We start from the raw sequence: 22691 nt of genomic DNA, 5'->3' as shown, positions 1-22691 counted from the left end.
GTGCGTGAAGCCGTGAACCGACCCTCCATGCCAACGAGGTCCCGGTATGCATCACCAATGGTCGGATTTGTCAAGTCGCATCCATTGCGGAGCCGGGATAAGCAAGAGGCACAGCCGAGTAATGAGTAAACGTCAGCTTTACCATAGCGGCATGGCTTCTCGCCGAGGAATAACCAGTGGAAGCTACGGCCTACGAGTGCCTCCTCGTCGGCCACACCACTGGTTAGTGGTTACCGAGACGCCGCCGGCAACCCGACGAGGAAGAGGCGGTGGCGGCGCCTTTGCCTTGCATCACTGACGGCGTTGACAGGCTCCATCGGCTCCAGTGGGCCCCACCATTGTTTTTGGATCGGAGAACAGCTCACGCGTCGGCGTTTGGTGGGTGAGACGGAGTGAATCTATTTCGTTTTAAAACTATTTAGTGGAATTTAGTAAGATATAATATTTTTAATTAGGAAATATTATTTAAAGATTTAGAACAAAATCATTAAAAAAAAACTAAACACAACTATCCCATTCAATTGTGACGCTGACAGTAAATCGAATACTAAAATAAACTCGTTTTATCCCATCAACTAAACAATTATTTAATTTTAAATAATTCTATTCTTCCTTTAATACACAAATAAAATCATCTCATCCCAACTCAATCTCGACCGAACACTACTTAATCACTGCCACGTCCGCACATCCAGCTCTAACTAATCATCCTTTCGCCTGCTCGTCGCCGGCCGCGGCGACGCCACCGATCAGTCGACGCCCTCTCGCCTTGTCCCCGGGAGCCTCACACGAGCATCGAACCCTCTCCGCAGAAGCAAAGCACGCCTCGCTCGGTAAGGAAGCCCTAGCTCGCCTGGATGGGTCGCTCGTTTTTGTTCTGCAGGGTTTTTCTTTGCTGCGAGCCCTCAATTCCCAACCTTTCTTTCGGGGACGGATCAATCCGTCCAGTTTGTTGGGAAATTTCTTTACTGCGTGGAGGACTAGAGCAGTTGGTTTGCTTTCCAAAATTGTTGGGAGGTTCAATTGAGCCCACTTTTAGTCCGCCCCTTTTTGGCAAACATTTTGTGGATTGTGATATACTGTGCAAATCTGGCACCGTTCCATGTTCGGCCAAACGATAGCAGTAGTACTTTTCCAGTTTAATAGTTTTAGAAAATGCAATATGCGATTATGTAGAGGGGTTACTGTTGCAGAATTTACATTGGAAAGGTAAATACACTTTTGAGGAAGGAAAATTACTTGTCCTGGGCAGCAAAAACTAGTTACAGTGAAATGCAGATTTCGGAGAGTGTACCTTAGTTCTTACGTGGCATTGCTTTCCTGGATGGATAAGGAGAAAACGACGCTTCTGTGTTGCTTGCCCGCGACGGAGTGCAAGTGTGAGAAGTAATCTTCAGACAGGATTACATATAGCCGATGTTGCTATCTTCTTCTCTGATATTTTCTTTTGGCTTTACTTTTACTCGTACACTACTGCTCTGGGGCACTGAGCCAGTTGTTGTTTCCTATCCTTGCAGGTTGCTATTGTTGTACGTTTCTGGGATTGCAGCATGTATATTTGAGCGCATAGAGCTTGCAGTTAGTTGGTGCTTTGATTCAAGCTGTAATAGGTCGCAATGGGCATCCTACGGCCCAGTTCGGTCTGGCGGTTGCTCCACGTGCTGGTTCTTGTTTGCACCTTGCGCCAGATTCTTTTTGCTGGATCAGTGGCCGCACAAACTGCTCAATTGAGTGTGGATGCTTCACCTCAGAATGTTCAGATGATCCCTGGAAATATGTTTGGCATCTTCTTTGAGGTGAGCCTAATGTTTGATTGATGTTCATACATTGAGTTTAAGTAGTCATTTCAATGACCTGTAGTAAGTCAGTTTTTTTTAAAGCCACCATGTGGGTGATTACATTAGAGAGGAGAGCAAGGCACCAGAGGTGCCGAAGGTTCAGTTACATGCCAGGGGTCAGTTGAAAGAAAATTAGCGACATAAGTAAAAATTACACAGCATTAAGTGACATTCTCTCTGCTATCTCGAATTGCTGTGTGCCTTCACGCCGGCCATGCCCCAATCCATGACCTCTTCTTGCATGCATTTCAGTAGCGCCTGTTCCGTCAGCTCCTCGTCTTGAAAAATCCTGCGGCTTCTTTCCTTTCACCATTCCCAGAGTATCTACCCTACCAATACCATGCCCTTTGGAGACACTATGGCAATGCCTTGATAATGTTGGGCCACTTACTATGCCTACTCAATCAACTCCCGTACACATGTCTAAAATGATTAGCTATCTATATTTGTGCTAAATGGCCATATACAGTCAACTGCAGCTTACATAACCTACTTGCTTAGCCAGGCTATCACATCTGCATGCATGGTTCTTCAGGAGTTCAGTTGGTGTTTGCTTTTTCTGTGAAATGTAATCCTATATAATTGCATGGGAAAAGTTACCTATGGTGATACTAGTCCATAAACGCTGTTTCTTGATTACATCATTTCCTTTCAACTCTTCATATCATAGCAGCTGAACCTTGTAGAGTAGTACACTAGTGTTATAGTTTGCTTAGTTATTTTACTTTTAAGGTGAGGAATGCCAGTAATTCTTGGTTGTACTTGTAGGAGATCAACCATGCCGGGGCTGGTGGATTGTGGGCAGAGCTTGTAAGCAACAGAGGTAATGGGATTCAATGTCTGAGTTTAACCGGCACTTTGGTTTGCGGATGGGCTTGTAGCCCGGTGGCAAACCTCCAAGGGTGGAGGGAGCTGGTCGGGGGCTCGAGCCCCCGGTCTCGCATGCCCGGTCAAAAAGCCTCCAATGAAAGCTCCGGGAAGGGGGCCCGGTGTTGAAAAAAAAAACCCGGCACTTTGGTTTATCTGAAGAAATTCGTGCTCATCATGTGACCCCCTTTTTATCTATTACTGAAAAACAGTTTAAATGTTTCATCATCAGAGTGGTACTTTTTATCTGTAATAACTCATGGTTAATAGTCAGGGAATTTATTTCACTATGGCTATGATGCTCTTTGTTTGTGATAACTGATAACCATACTGGTTTGTGTAGATTAGTTGCTCAGACCTCATTCTGTTCAATATCTCCATCATCGCAGCTAGCAAACATTTATAGCTAATTCTTTGTTTGGAAGTCACAAGGGCTAGGATGTAGATATTGGGCTAAAGATTTAGTCCTACAATTTTCAGGTTCCTTATAAGTTTTCCTTTATGTGCGCAAATATCTAACAATTTAAGTTACAGGTTTTGAAGCTGGTGGTCCTAATACTCCTTCAAACATTGACCCATGGTTGATTATTGGAGATGAATCAAATATTGTTGTGGCAACAGATAGGTCATCCTGTTTTGCTGGTAACCCAATTGCACTTCGAATGGAAGTACTTTGTGAAGCTAGTGGAACTAATGCCTGCCCGTCAGGAGGTGTTGGAATCTACAATCCTGGTTTCTGGGGCATGGTATGACCTTTATGCATTTAACATAATTTGAAGTTTTTATCATTTTTCATCTGCCTGATGTATATCTTTGTCAGCAATTTCCACTTAGGTGTTTGTTAGATTACTTAAGGTCCTCTGTATTCACTTCTCAGTACGGATATCTGAATCAACGCAAATACAAAACATGTTCATTTCTTCTCCCTTTCAGACTTGATAAATTCATAAGATAAACTTCTCGCTGGTATAACAATAAGAAATAATTTTGCTACAATTGTTGCAGAATATTGAGAAGACAAAGGTTTATAGAGTTAGCATGTACATTAAGTCATCAGACTCGGTGGAATTGGCAGTTTCCTTGACAAGTTCAGATGGTCTACAAAATCTAGCTGCTCATACCATCACGTAAGCAACATCTCATGGTTCAAATTATCAAGAATACAGTGTATTTGTTACCGTTGTGTCCTTTTCAGTGAAATAACAACATGTGCAATATTTATTGTAGAGCTGACAAGGAAGATTTTGCCGAGTGGACGAAGGTTGAATTTGATTTGCAATCAAATGAAAGAAATACTAATTCAAGACTTGAGCTTACAACCAGCAAAAGTGGCATAATTTGGTTTGATCAAGTATCACTTATGCCATCAGATACTTACATGGTAATTAATTTCCAAGTTCCCTTTTATCCTTTGATGCATATTTCCGCCAAAAGAGTATGTGAGAAGCACAAAATCATTGTATAGGCCGTTTTACAATCACCAACTATTTTATATATCTTGTCACATATCCAAACACATCATATCCTGAATCATAATTTTCGTTAAATTTAATTTCTGCTGCTGAAAAGAATTATTCTTGGTTCAGATAATGTTAACAGATCTTCGTCTAACTATGTTGTCCATGGATAATCAGAATTGCATTGTGTGATGATGTTTTTACCCCTTGAAATGCCTGCTAAACTATAAATTTTTTATATGCAATTATATTGTTTCATTGAAAATTTAATACCTATTCACGTTTAGAAAATGGTCTAAGCACAAGAAAGGAAAATATCTTATCTGTAGTTAACTAAGGTGTCAAGGAATTTCCATTTCTTGATCTAACAGTGACCTTTATTTATCATTTTTTTTTCTCAGGGGCATGGTTTTCGTAAAGATCTTGTCTCTATGCTGGCAAACCTGAAGCCTCGATTTCTAAAATTTCCAGGTTTTGTCACTTTTCATTTTATCTTACATGAGATTCTTCATATATAGAGGTGAAGGTATTATGCCTCAGTACCACCCAACATGTGAGGGAAGAGCCTGGATTTATTTCACCATAAGAGCAGACAAAGTAATACGATGTTGTGAATAATGTGCAAGTACTTGCTGATTATATGGCTAGCAGTCCGGTAGAGCTTTAGATGCATATACCTTGCACATACTCTTGATTCGTTTATCATTGTCAATCATGTATGTCTATGATTTATGTAAAAGAGTACACCTTCGGTCTCAGAGTAACAAACCAGTAATCATGATTGCAGCATGCAAAATTTTCCCTCCATTTCTGTATGTGCAAGAATTGGATGATATGTTTAAAAGATGTGCCGTGTACTCTCTCTATCTCGAAAAAAAAGATATGTTGAAAATATGTGCCCTGCAACCATGATTATTAGTATGTTATTTACCAAAATTGTTTTGTTACCGACTCTTGTGGTTTGACACAGAACTTATATATTTCCATCCATACACAATTTATGCTACAGAATCTGTAAATGATAGCTTACCTGTACTTTTGGCAAATCTAATCCTGATCTGAAATGTAAAAGGAATCGATATCAACGTTTCTATAACTTTGTAAGAGCATTTCAAGAAAAATAAAGAAGAAACTTCCTAGATGTAGTATCACTCGTTGAGTACTACATTTAGTATCACTCTTTTACTGAATACAAGATGCATCAGTTTGTATATGCATGATATATTTTGTGTTTGTGTTTTCATTATATGAATTAATCCAGAATGGTCAACTAAGAAAATAAATCATGATCTCCTTTGTAGACTCCTAGTTAGACATTGAGATTGCTGGGAATTGACAGTACATTTGTTACTTTAGGTGGCAACTATGTAATGGGGAATTATTTATTAAATGCATTCCGCTGGAGTGAAACTGTTGGACCATGGGAAGAGAGACCTGGTCATTTTAATGATGCTTGGGGCTACTGGACTGATGATGGACTTGGATTTTTGGAGTTCCTCCAAGTGAGTAAAATACTGCTGCTTGTCTCTGAACTGAAAGTTCACATATTGTGGACAAAAACTCTGTTGAAGCTGAGATTTGCTATTTCGTTAATGCAGCTAGCAGAAGACCTTGGTGCTTACCCAGTTTGGGTGGTCAATGATGGTAATTGCTATATCAAGAAAGTAAAAAAGAAAAAGGCATAAAAAGCCTTCACATATTTGGAGAGATAACTTACCCTGATAGGTTTGGTGGAATTCCTTCCAATGTGACAGGGGCCAGCCTCAATGAAGAAGTTCCATCTGCAACAATTGCTGCTTTTGTAAAGGTTTGTTTTTGAATGTTTAATTTGAAAATGATCCTTTGGTCCAAAAAAGAATAGAGCTGATGAATGAACTGAAGGTGCTTAAACTCTATGATTCACAAAGTGCATTTATCTGTATTGAGTTCTTCCCTTAGCAAGTTTTCTCAGCATTAAACTGAAAAAAATATGGTTATGGGTTACCTATTAACTCTTTTTCCTTAATTTAACATCTAGTAATCAGAAAAATGTGGTATGAAAACTATCCCTTAATTTATTTGTCAAGGGTTATCCCAGGAAAGAACCAATGGCAACAGAAAAAAAGAAACAAGCATAAGCTTGTTCAACGAGAACTGCGAAATAAAAATGCTACAGAGCTAATAGCAAGTATGCTAACTGGTGAATTCAAATTGTGGGGTTCTGCATCCTTAGTCCAATACTACTGACATTGTAAGTGACTTTTGATTTCTAGTCTAAGATTGTTGGGTCTTTAAACTTATATACTTTATTTTCATCTGTTCTAACAACTTTGGACTAGCATAATGTACTTACTTACCACACAAGCATTGCTCAGGCAATGGTTGCGCTTCATGTCTAAATATGCTGGAAATGAGGAAAAAGAAAGTCAAATGCTGGCATGGGCATGAGGCTTGTAATATGTTAATTAGGATTTCCATGTAATATTGTTAATTAGGATTTCCACCACTTCCTCGTTATGCTAAGAAAAAAGGTCACACATACGTTTTTTTAAGGAATTACAGTAGGGAAAATCCCTACTCTTAGGTGCTATGAAGTTTTCTAGAGTATATGGTTCCATTCTTAGAAATTTTCTGATTGGAATATCCTTAATTACTTAATACACACTGTGTTCTCCTTCAAATCTCTTCGTGCTTGCATGTTGCAGGATGTTGTTAATGGAATTGATTTTGCCAGGGGAGACCCCCAGACTGCATGGGGTTCAGTTCGTGCAGCAATGGGGCATCCAGATCCCTTTCAGCTTTATTATGTTTCAATAGGGAATCAAGAATGTTCGAAGTACTACTATAAAGGTTTTCAGACAGTTCCATTTTCTTCCTGTCTGGCTTCGTAGGAACGTTCTTTTTCAAAGAAACATTAAATTCCTTAGGTTTTAGTTTTATTGCTATGCCAAGAAACCAATTGTCTCATTTTGTAGAGAACTACGTGAAGTTCTATTCTGCGATAAAAGCATCCTACCCAGACGTCAAAATCATATCAAGCTGTGATAGATCTGCTATTTCACCAGTCAACCCTGCTGATCTATATGATGTTCATGTAATGACTGTTTTGCTCGGTCTTCACTTAGAATAATTTATTTTATCTTTTTAGGAGAGTCTGACATCTGCTATGTTACAGGTCTATACCTCATCTAGTGATATGTTTTCCAAATCTACAATGTTTGATAACTCTGCCCGTAATGGACCCAAGGTAATTGCTTTGAAATTTCTACCTCAATTGTCATCCTTACAACTTGCTGGTAATGCCCAGTGTAATCTGCAGGCAATTGTCAGTGAATATGCTGTGACTGGAAACGATGCTGGCCGAGGAACACTCATAGCTGCTTTAGCTGAAGCTGCATTTCTCATTGGATTAGAAAGAAACAGGTTTCTTAATGCTATTTCTGGTTTGGCTCTTGGGTGATAGTAGATTTTGTTAAGGCTTATTTGTTTTGCAACTGTTTCTATGCAGCGATGTGGTTGAGATGGCAAGCTGTGCCCCACTCTTTGTAAATGACAATGATCGCAGGTAAATGATATATATGCTTCACACTGGGCAATCAGTTAAAATTTCTTGTCCCACCTTTCATGTACAGAAGACAAACTACATTTTGGATTATCAGTTAAATGGGAAGTTTTCTGGATAAGGAAATATACTTCTGTATGATAGCTGTGTTTCCACTTGATAATGGATGTTTACTTCTGCATGATAACTGTGTTTCTACTTAATGATTCATCGATAAAATATGCTGTTCTCCTTCATAGGTGGAATCCAGATGCCATAGTCTTTAACTCATGGCAACATTATGGATGTCCAAATTACTGGATGCTACACTTCTTCAAGGATTCAAGTGGTGCAACACTCCATCCGACTATTCAACTGTCAAACTATGATCAATTGGTCACGTCTGCTATCACTTGGAAGAATCCGCAAGATGGGAACACTTACCTGAAAATAAAGGTGATTTTATTCTCTCATTGAGTAACTTAGCTGAGCTAATGCAAATAAAAAAATAACTTGGCAAAATATTTTCTTTTGCAGGTTGTAAATTTCGGTAGCAAAGCTGTTAATCTTAATATATCTGTAACCGGGCTGGAAACTGATATTCAGACATTTGGATCCATAAAGACGGTTCTTACGTCTGGTTGGCTGCGGGATGAGAACTCCTTCCAACAACCAGACAAGGTTTGGTACATCAACTTGAATCAATGCATTCCCAACAAAATACAACATGATAGTGATTATGCCTGGGATTTAGTAGTTTTAGTGCTTGTAATGTCTAAAATTTGGTGTGAAATGTTCTAGGTGGTGCCGGTGGCAAGCCCGATAACCAACGCGCGAGAGCAGATGGGTGTTGTGCTGGATTCGTACTCCCTCACCTCATTTGATCTCCTCTTGGTCTCGAGGTCGAGCTTGCATCCAAGCATGTGAATACATTGTGTAATGTGGCCACGATAGGGCTCCTCCAATAGAAAATTCAATATATGTGGATAAATATGAAGTACAGCCGTTTATTTGTACGTGAAAGTCATCAAGCCAAATAAATTATATGATAACTAAGCTATCAGGCTCAGACATCCGTTGTAGTCTAGCTGGTTAGGATACTCGGCTCTCACCCGAGAGACCCGGGTTCGAATCCCGGCAACGGAATCTGTTTTGCATTTTTTCCGTTCTGACATTTCCCCTCTTCCTTAGAAGATAACTAAAATACGATGCACTGAACAAACGTAGGTAAAGAGCGTTTAGATCCAATCCTTTTTTATTTTTCTTCTAATTTAAGACATTTTGCCTAAGTTCCTGGAATCCGTTTAAATGAAGCAAGTACCGACCAACATCTTCATAGACTATGTTTTTGTTCAATACACGAGACGATAAGGAATACAAAATTTTTAGCATGCGGACACGTATTATGGGATGATTCATCAATGTTGAGATTCGTATTAAAGTGGTAGATGAAAATAATTATTAAGTAGATGAAAAACCAATAAATATATGAGTATCTCTACTATTTAAAAAATACGTAGTGATTTTTCCATCATGCCTCTAGTTCTGTAGATTACCCCTAAACTTCGCAGAAATTATCTATCTTATGTCACTTAATCCCTATTACTCCGCTCATATGTCTTCTGCTCCTGTATATCTCACTCCCACATTTCGCCTGTAGCTCGCGCGTCCACCTGCCCAACACGCTACGCGCCATGCACTTCAACATCCTCCCACAGCTGACACCCGTATATAGACGGACCCAATGACTAGTTAGATAAAAGAGATAGCTCACAGATCATGTATATGTAAAAACATGTGAAGTTGTATCTAACGACGACAAGATGAAGTGCTGGTTTCCTTGTCATCAAGTTACCGCTAATCACATGGGGAATCTTGGCTTACTCATTTTGAATTCCACTTTCAACGGAGGGCTAAAACGCATTAAGCTTCCTCCAAATTCCTCACTCGCTCGCCTTCCTCCTAATCCCTCGCGGGAGGAATCCAACCGCCACCGCCGCGCGCGCACGGCGCCCCTGTCTGGCAGTCCCACCTCCGAGTCCGACACCAGCACCCATGTCTCCCGCGGAATCGGATCCTCTGACTTCACCAGTGGGTGAAGTCAGGTGACTTCAAACGTCTGTAGACCGTTGGATCATGGATGGATGGATCAGATGCACTGCTACAGTGTAACGGGACAGTAAAATGTGCACAGTAAATTAACGGAACTGTTGCCACAGTATTTTTGCTACAGTAAATTGATGTCAGAGAACTGTTCATCTACTCACAAATTACTGTCCACTCGTGACTTCACCCCTGAAGTCAGGGGATCCGGATCCGTCTCTCGCGCCGTCGCGCGGCCGCATCCGGCCGTGGCTGGTGGCGGGCGACCTGGTGCTGGCGGCGCTGTGGGTGCAGTTGGCCGTGTACGACACACTCGGCCTCGGCGGGCGGCCCGAGGGCGAGGTCGCCAAAATCGCGCTCTCCGTCGTCTACATGTTCGTCTTCGCCTGGCTCGAGGCCGCCACGGGCGGCGCCTCCTACAACCCACTCACCGTCCTCGCCGCTGCCCTAGCCTCACGCGGCGGACCCGCCGTCTACCTGTTCAACGGTTTCGTGCGGATCCCTGCCCAGGTGATTTCCCGATAAACTGCGGTGTATGTCATCGTTCTGTCTGGTGGATTCATATACATACTATGGTGCATTTCCTTGTGAAACTTACAACACTATCTGGTAATTTTGTTGATTACATTCATGAGAAAGTGATGAACTCTGTACCTAGGTACGGAACTCACCAGAGACGGAGCAATCACTATGACTCGTTATGTTACATGGTTATCTCTTAACTACTTTAACAAGTGTACCTATTTTTACCATATATCAACATAACATCGATACAACTTGGCTGATGCAGTTTTCGTAATGCTTGTAAATATTATGGTAATAAGAGGAAACATTAGATACAAGGGGTAGGATAGGGCAGATATCTCAGGTTTCTTCCGTAGACTCGAGGCTCTAGTCGATACCAAGGGCAGATCGTCCGGCCTTCTCTCGTCGAGAAGATGCTATGATCCAACCATTTGGGCAAAAGCGTTTTGCTGAATTCTTCTTGCTTGATTCCTGTGACAGTCCAAAGTCCCAAAGTCCTTAATTAAGTCATTAACCATTCACGATCATTATAAGCACTATAATTGAAGTTTTGAGTAAGTAATTAATGCAATTAAAGAATTAAACAAAAATGGTTAAGTTTAATAATAATTGATGCCTTGTGAAGCAACTCACATTTTTGCTATTCAACATAGGGTTAGAAATAATTTTAGAAATTATTCCATGGCATGAAAAGATTATTAGTGATTTTTCTCAAATTTTTGGGAATTATTTTGAAGCCTTAAATATTAGAGCAATTTAGAAAATGTTGCAATTTTGAGGAATTTTAATTTGAAACTTGCTTAGGCTTTTTGGGTCAAACAAGTTAAAATGAATTGCACATGAATTATAGTTTCACAAGACAAATTTTGGAGCTTGGGAAGGCTTTCTTTTGGATTAAAGAAGTGGCGGAGATTTTTTTCTTCTGATCGATCACTGTTCACCGAGGCCCAACTCGTCATCCCCTCCATCCTCTCACCAAGTTGAGTGGCTTTGAGAGGGCAACCGCCGTTGTTGACTATGAGGTCGGCAACCGAGCCACGCCGTTGAGTCACACCTCTGAGCAGCTTTGAGGGGGATCGGCCGTCGCCTATATCCACCTCCCCCTCCCTTGGTCTCTCGCTCTCCCTCACTTTTCTCTATCACATACGAGCAGAGCAGCAAAACACCGCCACCGTCGACCAAATCCGACGAGCCCACACACTATTCTGTCAAGCCCGAACCATAAGGAGCAAGTGGGAGAACGTTGGGAGCCTCGCCGATAGTCTTCCACGCGAATCCTGTCATTTTCCCCTCCAAATCAACGTCGTACCGCTATCTTCCTCGACACCGGCCAAGTTGTTTTGACCCTCAACATTGGCTGCCTCACCACAGCCTCTCCAGCCCAACTGAACCCGCGGTGAGCTCCCCAAGCTCCTCTCTACCTTTTTGCACGCGCCCTTTTCGTCTTGGCCCGTCGCCGGCGCGCGGTTCTGTGTGAGCCACCCACCGCCGTTGCTCCTGGGCTTGTCGTCAGCCTTGCCACGGCCAGGCCGTCAGCCTGGGGACCTGCTGGCCAGCTTCCTCTTAGCACTCCGTAGCTCCCCATGCCCTCGTTCAGACGAAGAGCGCGCTCTTCTGCCCTGTCCCCGTGCATGCGCCGTCGTGCTGTCGCTGTTGTGCACCGTCATTGGCTACCCTCCGGTCATTGCTGTCAACCACACGTGCCTCAGTCAGGTTCGCCATGGCGTGCTAATCTTGTTGGTGCCCTTGGCTGGGCGGATAGCTAGTGAAGTGCTGGTCAAGCCAGTTGAACCGGCGGTGCACTGTGCGGCAATGGCTCGAGCCATTTTGACCGGAGTCAAGTGCCTAGGCCTACTGTCAGCCGCTGTGGCTAGAGTTCCCCGGTGCAAAAAGTATTTATGGCATTTCATTATTCGATTAATTCGGGAAAATGCAAAATAGAATATTTGTTCAACTATTAAATCGCCCAAAACTTGTAAAATGCATAGAAAATTGAATATTGCTCCAAAGATTATGAAACCAATTTTGTTATCTTGGTATGATTATTCTCTTCATGTTAAAAATACTAGGAGCCATGAAATATGTGTTGAGTTTTCTTTGATTAATAAAATATGTTTAAGCTTCATCAATTCATAATTAATTATTGGTAACTCCAAAATTGGTGAAACCAATTTTGTAAATCTTATTAATTATATCCTATTCATTAAAAATACTCACACTCATGTTAAACATAATTAACTTTCTAATTAGAATTAAGCTTAGTTTAAAGCTTAATTTAATGCATAAATTATTAAATGTTTAACAGTAATTTAAATTAAGGAAAATCCTTAATGATTTAAACTCACCTCGTGAAACATTACATCTCCACTGTGTCATACACTGTGGAGCCTCTTTCATTGCATGCCTGGCGAAACTCCGTCCAAGACACCCAGTGATTAGCGGGGTGCATGGCCAGAAAGTTGGACCACCACACGCCCGCTGCACCCTGAAGCTGATGGGCGGCGAAGAGCACCTTCTCGTGGTCCTCGCATCAAAGGAGAGCGAGCTTCTGCTCGATAGTCCGGAGCCAGTGGTTGGCATCCAGAGGATCCTTAGCCCGCTTGAAGGTGGGTGGTTGAGTCCATAGAAAATCAGCGAAGTCATCATAGCGCCTGGCCCCACCTCCTCCATGAGGGGCCGTGTTGCACACGAGAGCCTCGAGGAGCACCGTCTGGGCCTGACGGTTCTACTCAATTTGGATGAGTACCTTTGCCATGCTCGACGGTGGAGGCGGCACTGGATTATTATCATTCGAGGCCTCAGAAAGCTCAACCAAACTGCCGTCGGTTTTCATCCTGTTAATGACGACAAGATAGAAGAGGGAACATCAAATTTTAACTTAGTATAATAGCATTAGCCGGATATCATTACTTGGATCTCATAATACCCTATACTTGGAAAAAAAAACATGCATATGAGTTACAGAAAATTAACGTATGCTCGATTCCTATCTATATGTTTCTTTCTCAAACGCGTCTCTCCGCAACAAACATCAACGTATTACACTTAGGGGCATAATATAGTAGTTTTATACATATTAATCATGGAGAGGCATAAAAAAAACTTTAGTGGGTTACTTAGTGGATTTGACACTTTACTAACCCACACCCTAAGCATTATTTAGGCTACTTTATTAAACCAAACTCTGATACCACACTGTGAGAAACCGTCCAAACAGTATTCTAATTAATCATTAAGTTGATCATTTACTCAATCACGACTTCAAAGATTAACCAGAATACTATCCCAGTAGTATCGGCACATATTTTGTGCTCAAGATCGGAACACATGCCTTTCCAACATAAGCCATCACAATCAAGCTTAATAAAGAGTGAGTAATTAAATTATATTATAAGTTCTTAAGGATTAACAAGTTTAACAATTTACAACAAAAGAGATCTAGGAGGAAACTAAAACTGATCAACTCCTAGCCAAAAGAGAACTACGCAGCGGAAACAAAAGCTATAGACCACAAAAGGTGGGTGAATCCATATGCCCTTAGGCTTCATCCCAAAAGCGCGACCATTGCCTACTCATGCCCGCCACCCTCAGCAGGTGTGAAGTAGCCAAACACCGCCTCTTCCTCACCTGCAAAACCTGTAGAGCAGCTTAGTACGAAGGTACTAGCAAGACTTAATCCATATAGGGTACATATAAATAACCCGACTCCAAGGATCATGCATTGAGCCATTAGCAAGAAAAAGATCACAAGATTAAGTACATTCATATGCTTAAGCAACCTAGACACATATGTGTGAGCATCTATGCTTAACTAACATACCATGTAACCAACAACTTGCACATAAATGTAAATGGAAACATAGCAATACATCAATAGCCAACATCAATATTTCCCAACAGACCATCCATACCATCATCCCACACTCGTAACTCTACGACCGATGCGGATGGACAGAAGCATGCTCATGATCGAGAGCGTGTAATTTTAATTATTTTTACACCCTGCAGAGGGTACTCCTTTACCTACACGACTTGAGGACCATACAGCTCACGTGCCCACACAGGCTCACGCAAGGGAGTACTCGAGTCAACCTTTCCCAATAAGCCTCAATCATTTGCTCATGCGCCGATAGGTGTCGGAGTCATCCAGAACTTCTCTCGGAGCAATCTGGATACTCTTACAAGCCCGCCCGCTCACACCATCGACTCGCATGCCAAAAGGCCATAGCTACAAAGGTATTCGGCTTGTCATTCCCATAATACGACCTGTAGTAAATACGGAAAGTGCTAAAGCCTACAGCACCGACGAAAGGTGCTTAAACGATACAAAGCGGTATATGGTGCCCGGGCTCCTCTCCCGAACTACCCCAAGGAACTCCTCCTGGGCAGAAGACACACCTAATACTGCCCACATCTCGTCTCATCCTCACAACTCACCCAACCAACATCATCAATATTATCATAGTGAACCGTAATAAAACCTATAGCTTGCGAGCGATGGAACACTCCACCACTCGACATCTACCAGTGACCTATGCATCGCTAAGCATTTCGAATGACCTTATAAATTAGACATCAACAATATCGCCAAGGCTATAAGGATGTGGATATTCAACAACTCAACGTAGAGGTAATGCAATCAACATAGTTTCTACCCACATAAATCCGATATTGACTCGCTACACATACAAACATAAATAGAGCATATCTTATCAATTTTAGACTCCACACTTCAATTCAACGGGTACAATATGCTTAGATGCTTAACTTGTTGCTCTGGTGATTGCTTGATGCTCCCTGTACAACACTCACGAAACTCTGGGAATTGGCGTCGCCTTCAACCACGATCGCTCCACGCTCCGGTTCTTCATTCATTAAAGAAGAATGCATTCAATGATGAGCATGAATGAAATGCAACAATGCATGCTACAATATGCATATGATGAAATACCATAACATATACTTTATAATGCATGAAAACATTTTTCCTAGCTAGAAAAAGTAATAAGAAGACTAACAAAATTGGTTTCACAATTTTTGGACTTGTAAAGAATTAACGATGAATTAATGAAGCCTCAACCTAATTAATTTATCTCAGAAAATTAATTAATTATTTCATAGTTGGGAATATTTTTAATAGGTATATTAGGATATTATGAAGCCGATAAAATTGGTTTCATAATTTTTGGAGCTACGAAGAATTTATTATGAATTTTACAAGTTTCAGCAAACAGTGAACTCCGCTGAAACGGTATTATCTGAGTTGACCACGGTCAGACCACCAACATAGGTGGTCAGACAGTCGGGAGTGGTGGTCAGATAGTGGGCAAATGCAATCAGACAGTTGGCGTGTAGAGAGATGTGGGGTCTGGCGGTTAGACCGGCTCGGAGGCGGTCCGACTCCTGGAACGATGATCAGACCGTTGTGTGGTGAGCTCACCGTCGATGATTCCGATGGCTTTTGGGTGGGGATTTTGGACCTAAAGCATCATTTTTACTTCCTCTACTACGTAGGATAACAAGCACACGCCAAAAACGATTGAAACTCGGTTATTGTCTCTAATGGTGGTGGAGGCCATTGTTGAGCTCGATGAGCTCAAATCCGGTCGATCTAGCCATGGGAAAGGAATGGGAGGGGGTTTAGGGTGCTCACCACATCCTAGCAAGTCTGTGGTCCAGTCGTGGAGGTTGAGGAATGGTCGGAGCTCGAAATCACCGTTGGGGAGGTGGTGGACGGCTTGAGGAGGAAGAAGACGTTGCCGAGGAGCTCGGGCTCGACGGGGAAATCCACCTCCAGTGGGGAAGCTCACCGGAGACCTCCTCCTAGGCCTCCCCTCCTTGCTCCTCCTCTCCACCAACTCTCTTGGCTAGTTGGGGGGGAAATGAGGGACAGGGTGTGAGAGAGTGTGCACGTGGGGAGGGGGAGATCAAAAGAAAGTGATCGATCTACTTAACCTGAGCCTATGTGTGTTGGCTGTCAGACCGTGATTGGCTCTAATTGGACCGTGGGAAATCCATGTGGCAGCCCACGTGACAACGTACCTGGCGGTCAGACTACGGGGGACCCCGGTCAGACCGCGAGGGGGTTCTTTTACTGAAATTTTTCTAAGTCTCCCCACATCAACCTCCTTCTATTCTTTTTCTTCTCCAAGGTATTTAGGGATTCTCCAAAGCGCTCTAAACCATCTCTAAGGTATTTGAAATATGTTTAACTAGTCTTTGATAGGCAAACACGTGTAAGCACATGCGATAACAATTACGCATGATTAATTACAAAATTAGCATTTTTGGGACGTGACAGTTGCCCTCCAAAACCCAGAGAAGAGAAGAAAATTGTGAACCTCTGCAAAATTCTCATAACAAAGACGAAACTCCTCTTAATCGGAGGTTATTTGATACGGGGGATGGAGGCGACAAAGATCGCAAGTTTAAGTCTAGCATTGTGATTTGCATGCGTAGCGTCGGGACCTTACTCAGTTATCCTCCCCTGAATGTCAAAAATTCAGATGTAAAGTCCTCGAGTGGCCATGCGGCATGGACACATATGCATATGGTGCCCAACTAGTGGTGGAGGCCTCACACATGGCCAAGAGCTACACAACCACCTCTAAGACATCAGTTTCTCATTCCAAATCTCAAGATTGGCAGCATCAACACTGACAAACTCGTACAGAGGGGCGAGGGCATCCTTCATGACGATTTGCATTGCCTAGAAGTCGAGATAGGTGGGATTTGCACCACAAGCTTGATGCTTGCCACAAACAAATGGGAAGGCATAGCAAGTCACCAGTGAAGGTTAGTTCTGGCTTTGACGTCCATGAGTCAGCTTTCGATGACATGAGTCCTTCCCCAAGGTATCATAAATTGTCTGGTGTGATCATGGGGTGCCCGGCCTTCTCGTCCAGACTTTGTGACGTGCATTGGCCATTAAGGTTCAAGCCAAGTCTACAAGAAAGGTACGAAGGGAGTATAACCCTATTGAGTTCTTCTAGGTTCACACTAGTGCCATCTAGGCGGCAGAAGGAGGTGAGAAATTCATGGCAAATTACCTACCTACTTTACTCTTGAGTTCCACTAGATCATGGTTAATCAATCTACCTAAAGGTTTAAACCTATACACGAAGTTCATTGGAAATTTTCAAGGAACAAATGATCAACCTAGCACGACTGATGATCTGAGACACCTTCGCCACAGCGAGGATGTGAGCCTCTGCAGCTTTGTTAAGAGGTTTGCGGTTGTCCACAACACAATTCCCAATATGAAAAATGGTGGTCAATGCCCTCCGAGAAGGTGTACATGACTAGAGGTTGTCAGAAGACTTAGTGATAAAGCGACCAAAGACGGTTAGAGAACTTTTCAAATTAGTTGATGGTTGCTTCGCGGTAGCTGAAACTATTGGGTTGCAACACTCCACCGATAAGGGTGCCATGTTGTCTTGGCTAGGGACTGACCCAGGGTCGTCTAAAGGTGCCAAGAATAGGAAGAACAACCAAAACGGTAACCAGGCTAACAAAAAAAAAAGAAGGTGGTGTTGAAGTCATTGCGGCTGCATTCTAGAAGGGAGAAGCGGGACCCCAAAAGGAGAGACGGTGCCCCATCCACAAGTTGGATACTTAGGACTTAGCTAATTGTCGGGTCTTCTTGAAAGAATTCGAGAAGCACAAAAGGGGGAATCCCGTCGACGTGATACCCAACTAGAAGGCTGGACAACAGCATGATGATAATTCAAAAGATGATGAGTAGCTTTTTCTGAAGACGGATCACAAAGTCAATCATATTTTTGGAAGGTCCTTGTCTTACCGCTTGAAGAGGGGGTACAAGATTGTAGAGCAGGAGGTCTGTGCTACTATCGCTCCCATCCATAAGGTAACTAAGTGGTCGGATTCCATGACAACATTCAATCAAGGGGATTGCCCCGAGTTTATCTCACGACCAGGAAGGTTCCCTATCATGGTTGGACCCACTATCAACAACTTCAAGGTTAGTCATGTACTTGTCAACGGTGAGAGTTCTTTGAATATTCTGTTCATCGGTAATCTAGATGCCATGCAGATACTAAGAACTTAGATCGAGGCAGTAATAAGGTCATTCCATAGAAATCATCCATGGTTCCTCCTCTGACCCGTTAGGGCAAAGCAAACTCCCAGTGACTTTCAGGAAGCCCAACAATTTTTGGATGGAGAAGGTCACATTTGATGTGGCCAACTTCGAAATGGTGTACAATGATATCCTTGGTCGACTAGTGTTGGCCAAGTTCATGTTGGGGACTCACTACACCTATCAATGCATGAACATGCCTGGGCCTAAGGTTGCAGTGTAGGATGACAAGTCCATGGCCTTCAAATGTGCCAAGCGAAGACTGGACATGGTTGAGCAGATGCCTCTACACGATGTTAATGCCGTGCAGCAAGGCTCCCCTAAGCATTCAAGACTTAAAGCCCCTTCCCCCGCCTAACGATGATGTCAAGACCATTCTGCTTGATCCAGTTGAGTCATCCAAGATTGTTCAGATATGCTTGAAAGTGGATAACAAATAGGAACTCGCACTCGTTACCTTGTTTTGGGCAAATGTAGATGTGTTCGCTTGCCAACCTCTAACATTCTTGGAATCCCCAAGGAGGTGATCAAGCATAGGCTAGAAGTCTGGCTTGATGCTAAACATGTGAAGCAGAAACGCTAACAATTCGTGGAAGACCATAATAAAGCCATCCAAGAAGAAGTGACCAAGCTTTTACAAGCAACATTCATCAGAGAAGTATTCCACCCGGAGTGACTAGCCAACCCGATAATGGTAAAGAAGGTCAATGGCAAGTGGAGAATGTGTGTGGATTTTACTGACTTAAACAAGACTTGTCCGAAAGACCCCTTTCTAGTCTCGAGGATCAACCAGTTGGTCAACTTAACTTTCGGGTGCTAATTACTCTTCTTTTTAGATGCATATTCTGATTGCCATTAGATTAGCATTTGTAAGGAGGATGAAGAGAAGACTTCCTTCATCACTCCGTTGGGGGTGTATTGTTATGTAAAGATTCCTTTCGGTTTAAAGAGTGTTGGTTCCACCTTCCAATGAACAAGATTGGATTCAACTCACATATTAGAAGAAACCTTGAGGCTTATGTAGATGATATAGTCGTGAAGAGCAAAAAGAAGACCAGCTTACTTGAGGACTTGCGTGAAACCTTTGGTAACCTTAGAAGAATATGGATGATGCATAATTATGAGAAATGTGTGTTCGTGGTAGCCTTAGGAAATCTACTAGGGTTTCTAGTCTCTAGTCATGGCATTGAGGCAAATCCTAAGAAGATCAAAGCTATCGCAGACATGCGCTCCCTGAGCATGATGAAGGAGGTCTAGAAGCTAACTGGATCTATGGCTACCTTGAACCATTTTATTCTGTGGTTGGGTGAGAACGGATTGCCCTTTTTTAACCTTCCCAAGAATCATGACGATTTCGAGTGGACAGAACAGGCTGAAGCAACATTCTAAGCGCTTAAGAAGTATCTCTCCACTGTGCAGGTGCTAACCACACTAGAACCCGGAGAGGATCTGCTGATGGGAGTATGGCCCCATCTTCTGAGAGGTTATGTGATAAGTCAATTGGTAGAGTTTTGATGTTGATGATCTAAAGGTTTTGATCAAAACGGATCAAAAATCCTCGTAACCACTACACCACTACTCTATGGTTATCAATTATCCCAAAACGCGGTTGACCTCGCCAAGAAGGTTTTTTCTACAAGTGAATTGAGAACACAAGCAAGAACATGGTAAATGCAATCTAAATATTGCTAATTACCAATGAAGAACATGAGTTGGGGTTCCACAAATTGAACAAACGGTGAACTATGTAAAACAGAATAATCTAAGTAAAACTCAAGTCTAAACTATAACGGCCACTGTATATATATTGGGGTGACATGAGGAGGTCGACCTAGGGTTGTGTGGTCGTGGGTAGAGGTGTACACAACCTGGAATCCGACCCCGACATGCTTACAAGACCTGACAAGACCCATAACGATAATGTAGCACCTTATTTCATCAATTCTGATTAACTTATAAGGAATCTAAGGGTGGGACTAGATCCATTGGAAAGAGCTTATCATAAGCTTTCCATAAAATCCAAGAACACCATAATTGGACTTCGTATACAAAAATTGTGCAAGTTTTATTGACGTGTTGTCCTCAGACTCCGAAGTCTAAACTGAATTTAGGGTTTGACTTGAGCTCGACTTTGACTCTGAGTAGACTTGGCCTTCGAGGGTGATGTCTAGGTGAAGTTGTGGTGCTTCTTCTATATTTCTAAACAAAAAAAACATCATAAAAATTTAGTACCATATTATTCATTACCAAGAAATTTAGTACCATCTTATTCATCACCTTGTGTGTATCCAAAAGAGTGATATCCTTATCATCCTCCCCTTCTTTACAACAAACCATCATCGGTATGCGTATAGTATTATCTTGTTATAAACTTCTACACAAAGCAAAATGCGCAAGGAACTCTCGTTTGTAATATCATAAGTTCTTGATCAAACAATTGTTCTCTTTGAAATGATTGTACTTGATCATAATTGGCCATATTAGACAACATTGGCACAATGCATGCATGTGTCACTTCTTGCTCCCTTTCTTTAAAAGAGGTGATATTGCATTGCAACCCGATATCAATTTGCATCTTATGTACAAAGAAAGGTAAAGCAATAGTTGCAGTGTATGGTCGCAGCCAACAACGCTCACATTCTAGAGAACTATTCTGTAGTCTGTAAATAGAACTAGATAAACTTGACATGGCATTAATAGTGCTACTACAGTCCTCTAAATGTCACTCTGTGGCCTAATAATAGAAGGTTTCAAATTTAAACAAATATAAACTCGATGCATCATACATTCTAATTTATCATTGTATTTGTCAATAACATGAAAAGTATTTGGTGACAAGCATGACGAGTCAGAGTTAAGTTTTAATTTCTCCTCTAAACCATTCAGATCACAAAGAACATAAAATTCAATAGAACCTAAAGTATTTAGAGAACATAGCAATTTTAGTTTTTCTTGTTCACTAGCAATGCATTGAACATGTTTAATCTCAGAACAACTATTCATTTGTAAACAAAATTAACACATTCATGCACAAGTTGTGGTTGTGATATAAGTAAAGCATTACCACACAACTCTTTTTTATTACAAGGAACAACAAACAAATCATATTTTGAAAAAGATAAATTAAGAATTAGTTCCATTAATATTTATTCTACATTAGCATCATCGATGGACGATTTCTGTATATCAAAATAATTCTCACCTTGAGTGATTGTAACATCTTTTTCATTACCTTTGTTCTCTTACTCAGCTAATGTAGGTGCATTAGCACTTGTACCTTTTTGTAATATGCATAGTGTAGCAGATGCCTCCTCTTTCTCTTTGTTCTCCTTCTCTTTATCCATTGTTTTGTTGACTTTCTTATCCTACAAAAGGTTAGCTAGAACCACATGAGTAGATAAAACAATGGTATAAGTAGAGTTCATTTGAAATGAAGCCGTACTCCACTTCATGGTTGCTTTAGAAGCTCCTTCAACTTGCTAATAAGAGACTTGAGTGCTTGATTTTTGGCTTCTTCATATATTTTCCTCTCCAACAATCTTTTCTCACGGTCAACAACAAATAGTTGTGTGTCCAAAGCACAAAATAGAATTGTTTCCTTTTCCAGCGGAAACAATATTGCATGGTGTGCAAATCTTGTACAACAGCTTGTTTCTTACACCATGGCTCTCCCAACAAAAGATGACAATAAATCATAAGAACTAGAATTAAATCACAAGACACCTCACAAGAGTACGATCCCAACAAAAATAATACTTTCACCTTAAAATTGATCTGGATGACACGATTGTACCATAACAGCTAGTATGGTTGAGGATGGGGCATCATCTCTAGCTTCAACTTCTTGACAAGGTCGATACTAGCAGTGTTAATCGAGGTCTTGTCATCAATGGAGAATCCAATAGATGTCTCCTCCACTATTCAGCGAGAGTGAAAAAGCTGAATATCACAACATTCCTACTCATCAACACGTCATGGCTCAACGCACTGTAGCTCTCCTTCGAAGGCATGATTTGAAGCAACTTATCCATATTCTGTTCTTGGATCCTTATGAGCTCCCGCATCTCCTCCTCAAACATTTTACCTGCCATGGTTAGTAGCAAATATGAGACAATAAAAATATATTATCCCTATCAACTACTAGGTGGTGTAGGTGGAATCATACACTCTCAAGCATCTAACCAAGCTCTTGCAAGTATTCTTAACAATCACAACAGATGACACAACCAGTAGTTGGTTCGTGATACCTTATCGGGTGCGAGTGAGACGATTGCAAGGGGAAA

At 41.7% G+C, this 22691-nt stretch overlaps 1 protein-coding gene and 1 non-coding gene across 3 annotated transcripts; both read left to right on the top strand.

Moving 5' to 3' along the window:
* The first annotated feature begins 664 nt into the window (after positions 1-664).
* LOC133912385 (alpha-L-arabinofuranosidase 1-like) lies at positions 665-8751 on the top strand. 2 transcript variants are annotated; one of them, XM_062355084.1, is made up of 18 exons: positions 665-833; positions 1518-1796; positions 2607-2661; positions 3240-3451; positions 3711-3832; positions 3933-4086; positions 4564-4633; positions 5519-5664; positions 5761-5806; positions 5917-5969; positions 6847-6991; positions 7117-7235; positions 7317-7388; positions 7449-7564; positions 7650-7706; positions 7943-8138; positions 8220-8363; positions 8484-8751. In XM_062355084.1, exons 2-18 carry the CDS (start codon positions 1617-1619, stop codon positions 8607-8609), a joined length of 2013 nt encoding a protein of 670 aa, XP_062211068.1. In that variant the 5' UTR covers positions 665-833; positions 1518-1616; the 3' UTR covers positions 8610-8751. The 2 variants fall into 2 exon arrangements, with proteins under 2 accessions (XP_062211068.1, XP_062211069.1); XM_062355085.1 differs by having other exon boundaries at positions 666-833; positions 7461-7564.
* Positions 8752-8755: 4 nt separating this feature from the next.
* Positions 8756-8828, top strand: TRNAE-CUC (transfer RNA glutamic acid (anticodon CUC)). Its single transcript has one exon. It is a non-coding gene; the product is annotated as a tRNA-Glu (tRNA).
* Positions 8829-22691: the final 13863 nt, after the last annotated feature.

The sequence above is a fragment of the Phragmites australis genome, chromosome 3, assembly GCF_958298935.1.
Source record: "Phragmites australis chromosome 3, lpPhrAust1.1, whole genome shotgun sequence".
Classification (NCBI taxonomy): Eukaryota; Viridiplantae; Streptophyta; class Magnoliopsida; order Poales; family Poaceae; genus Phragmites; species Phragmites australis.
The sequence above is the reverse complement of the archived record's forward strand: the minus strand, read 5'-3'. Positions and strand labels throughout refer to the sequence as shown.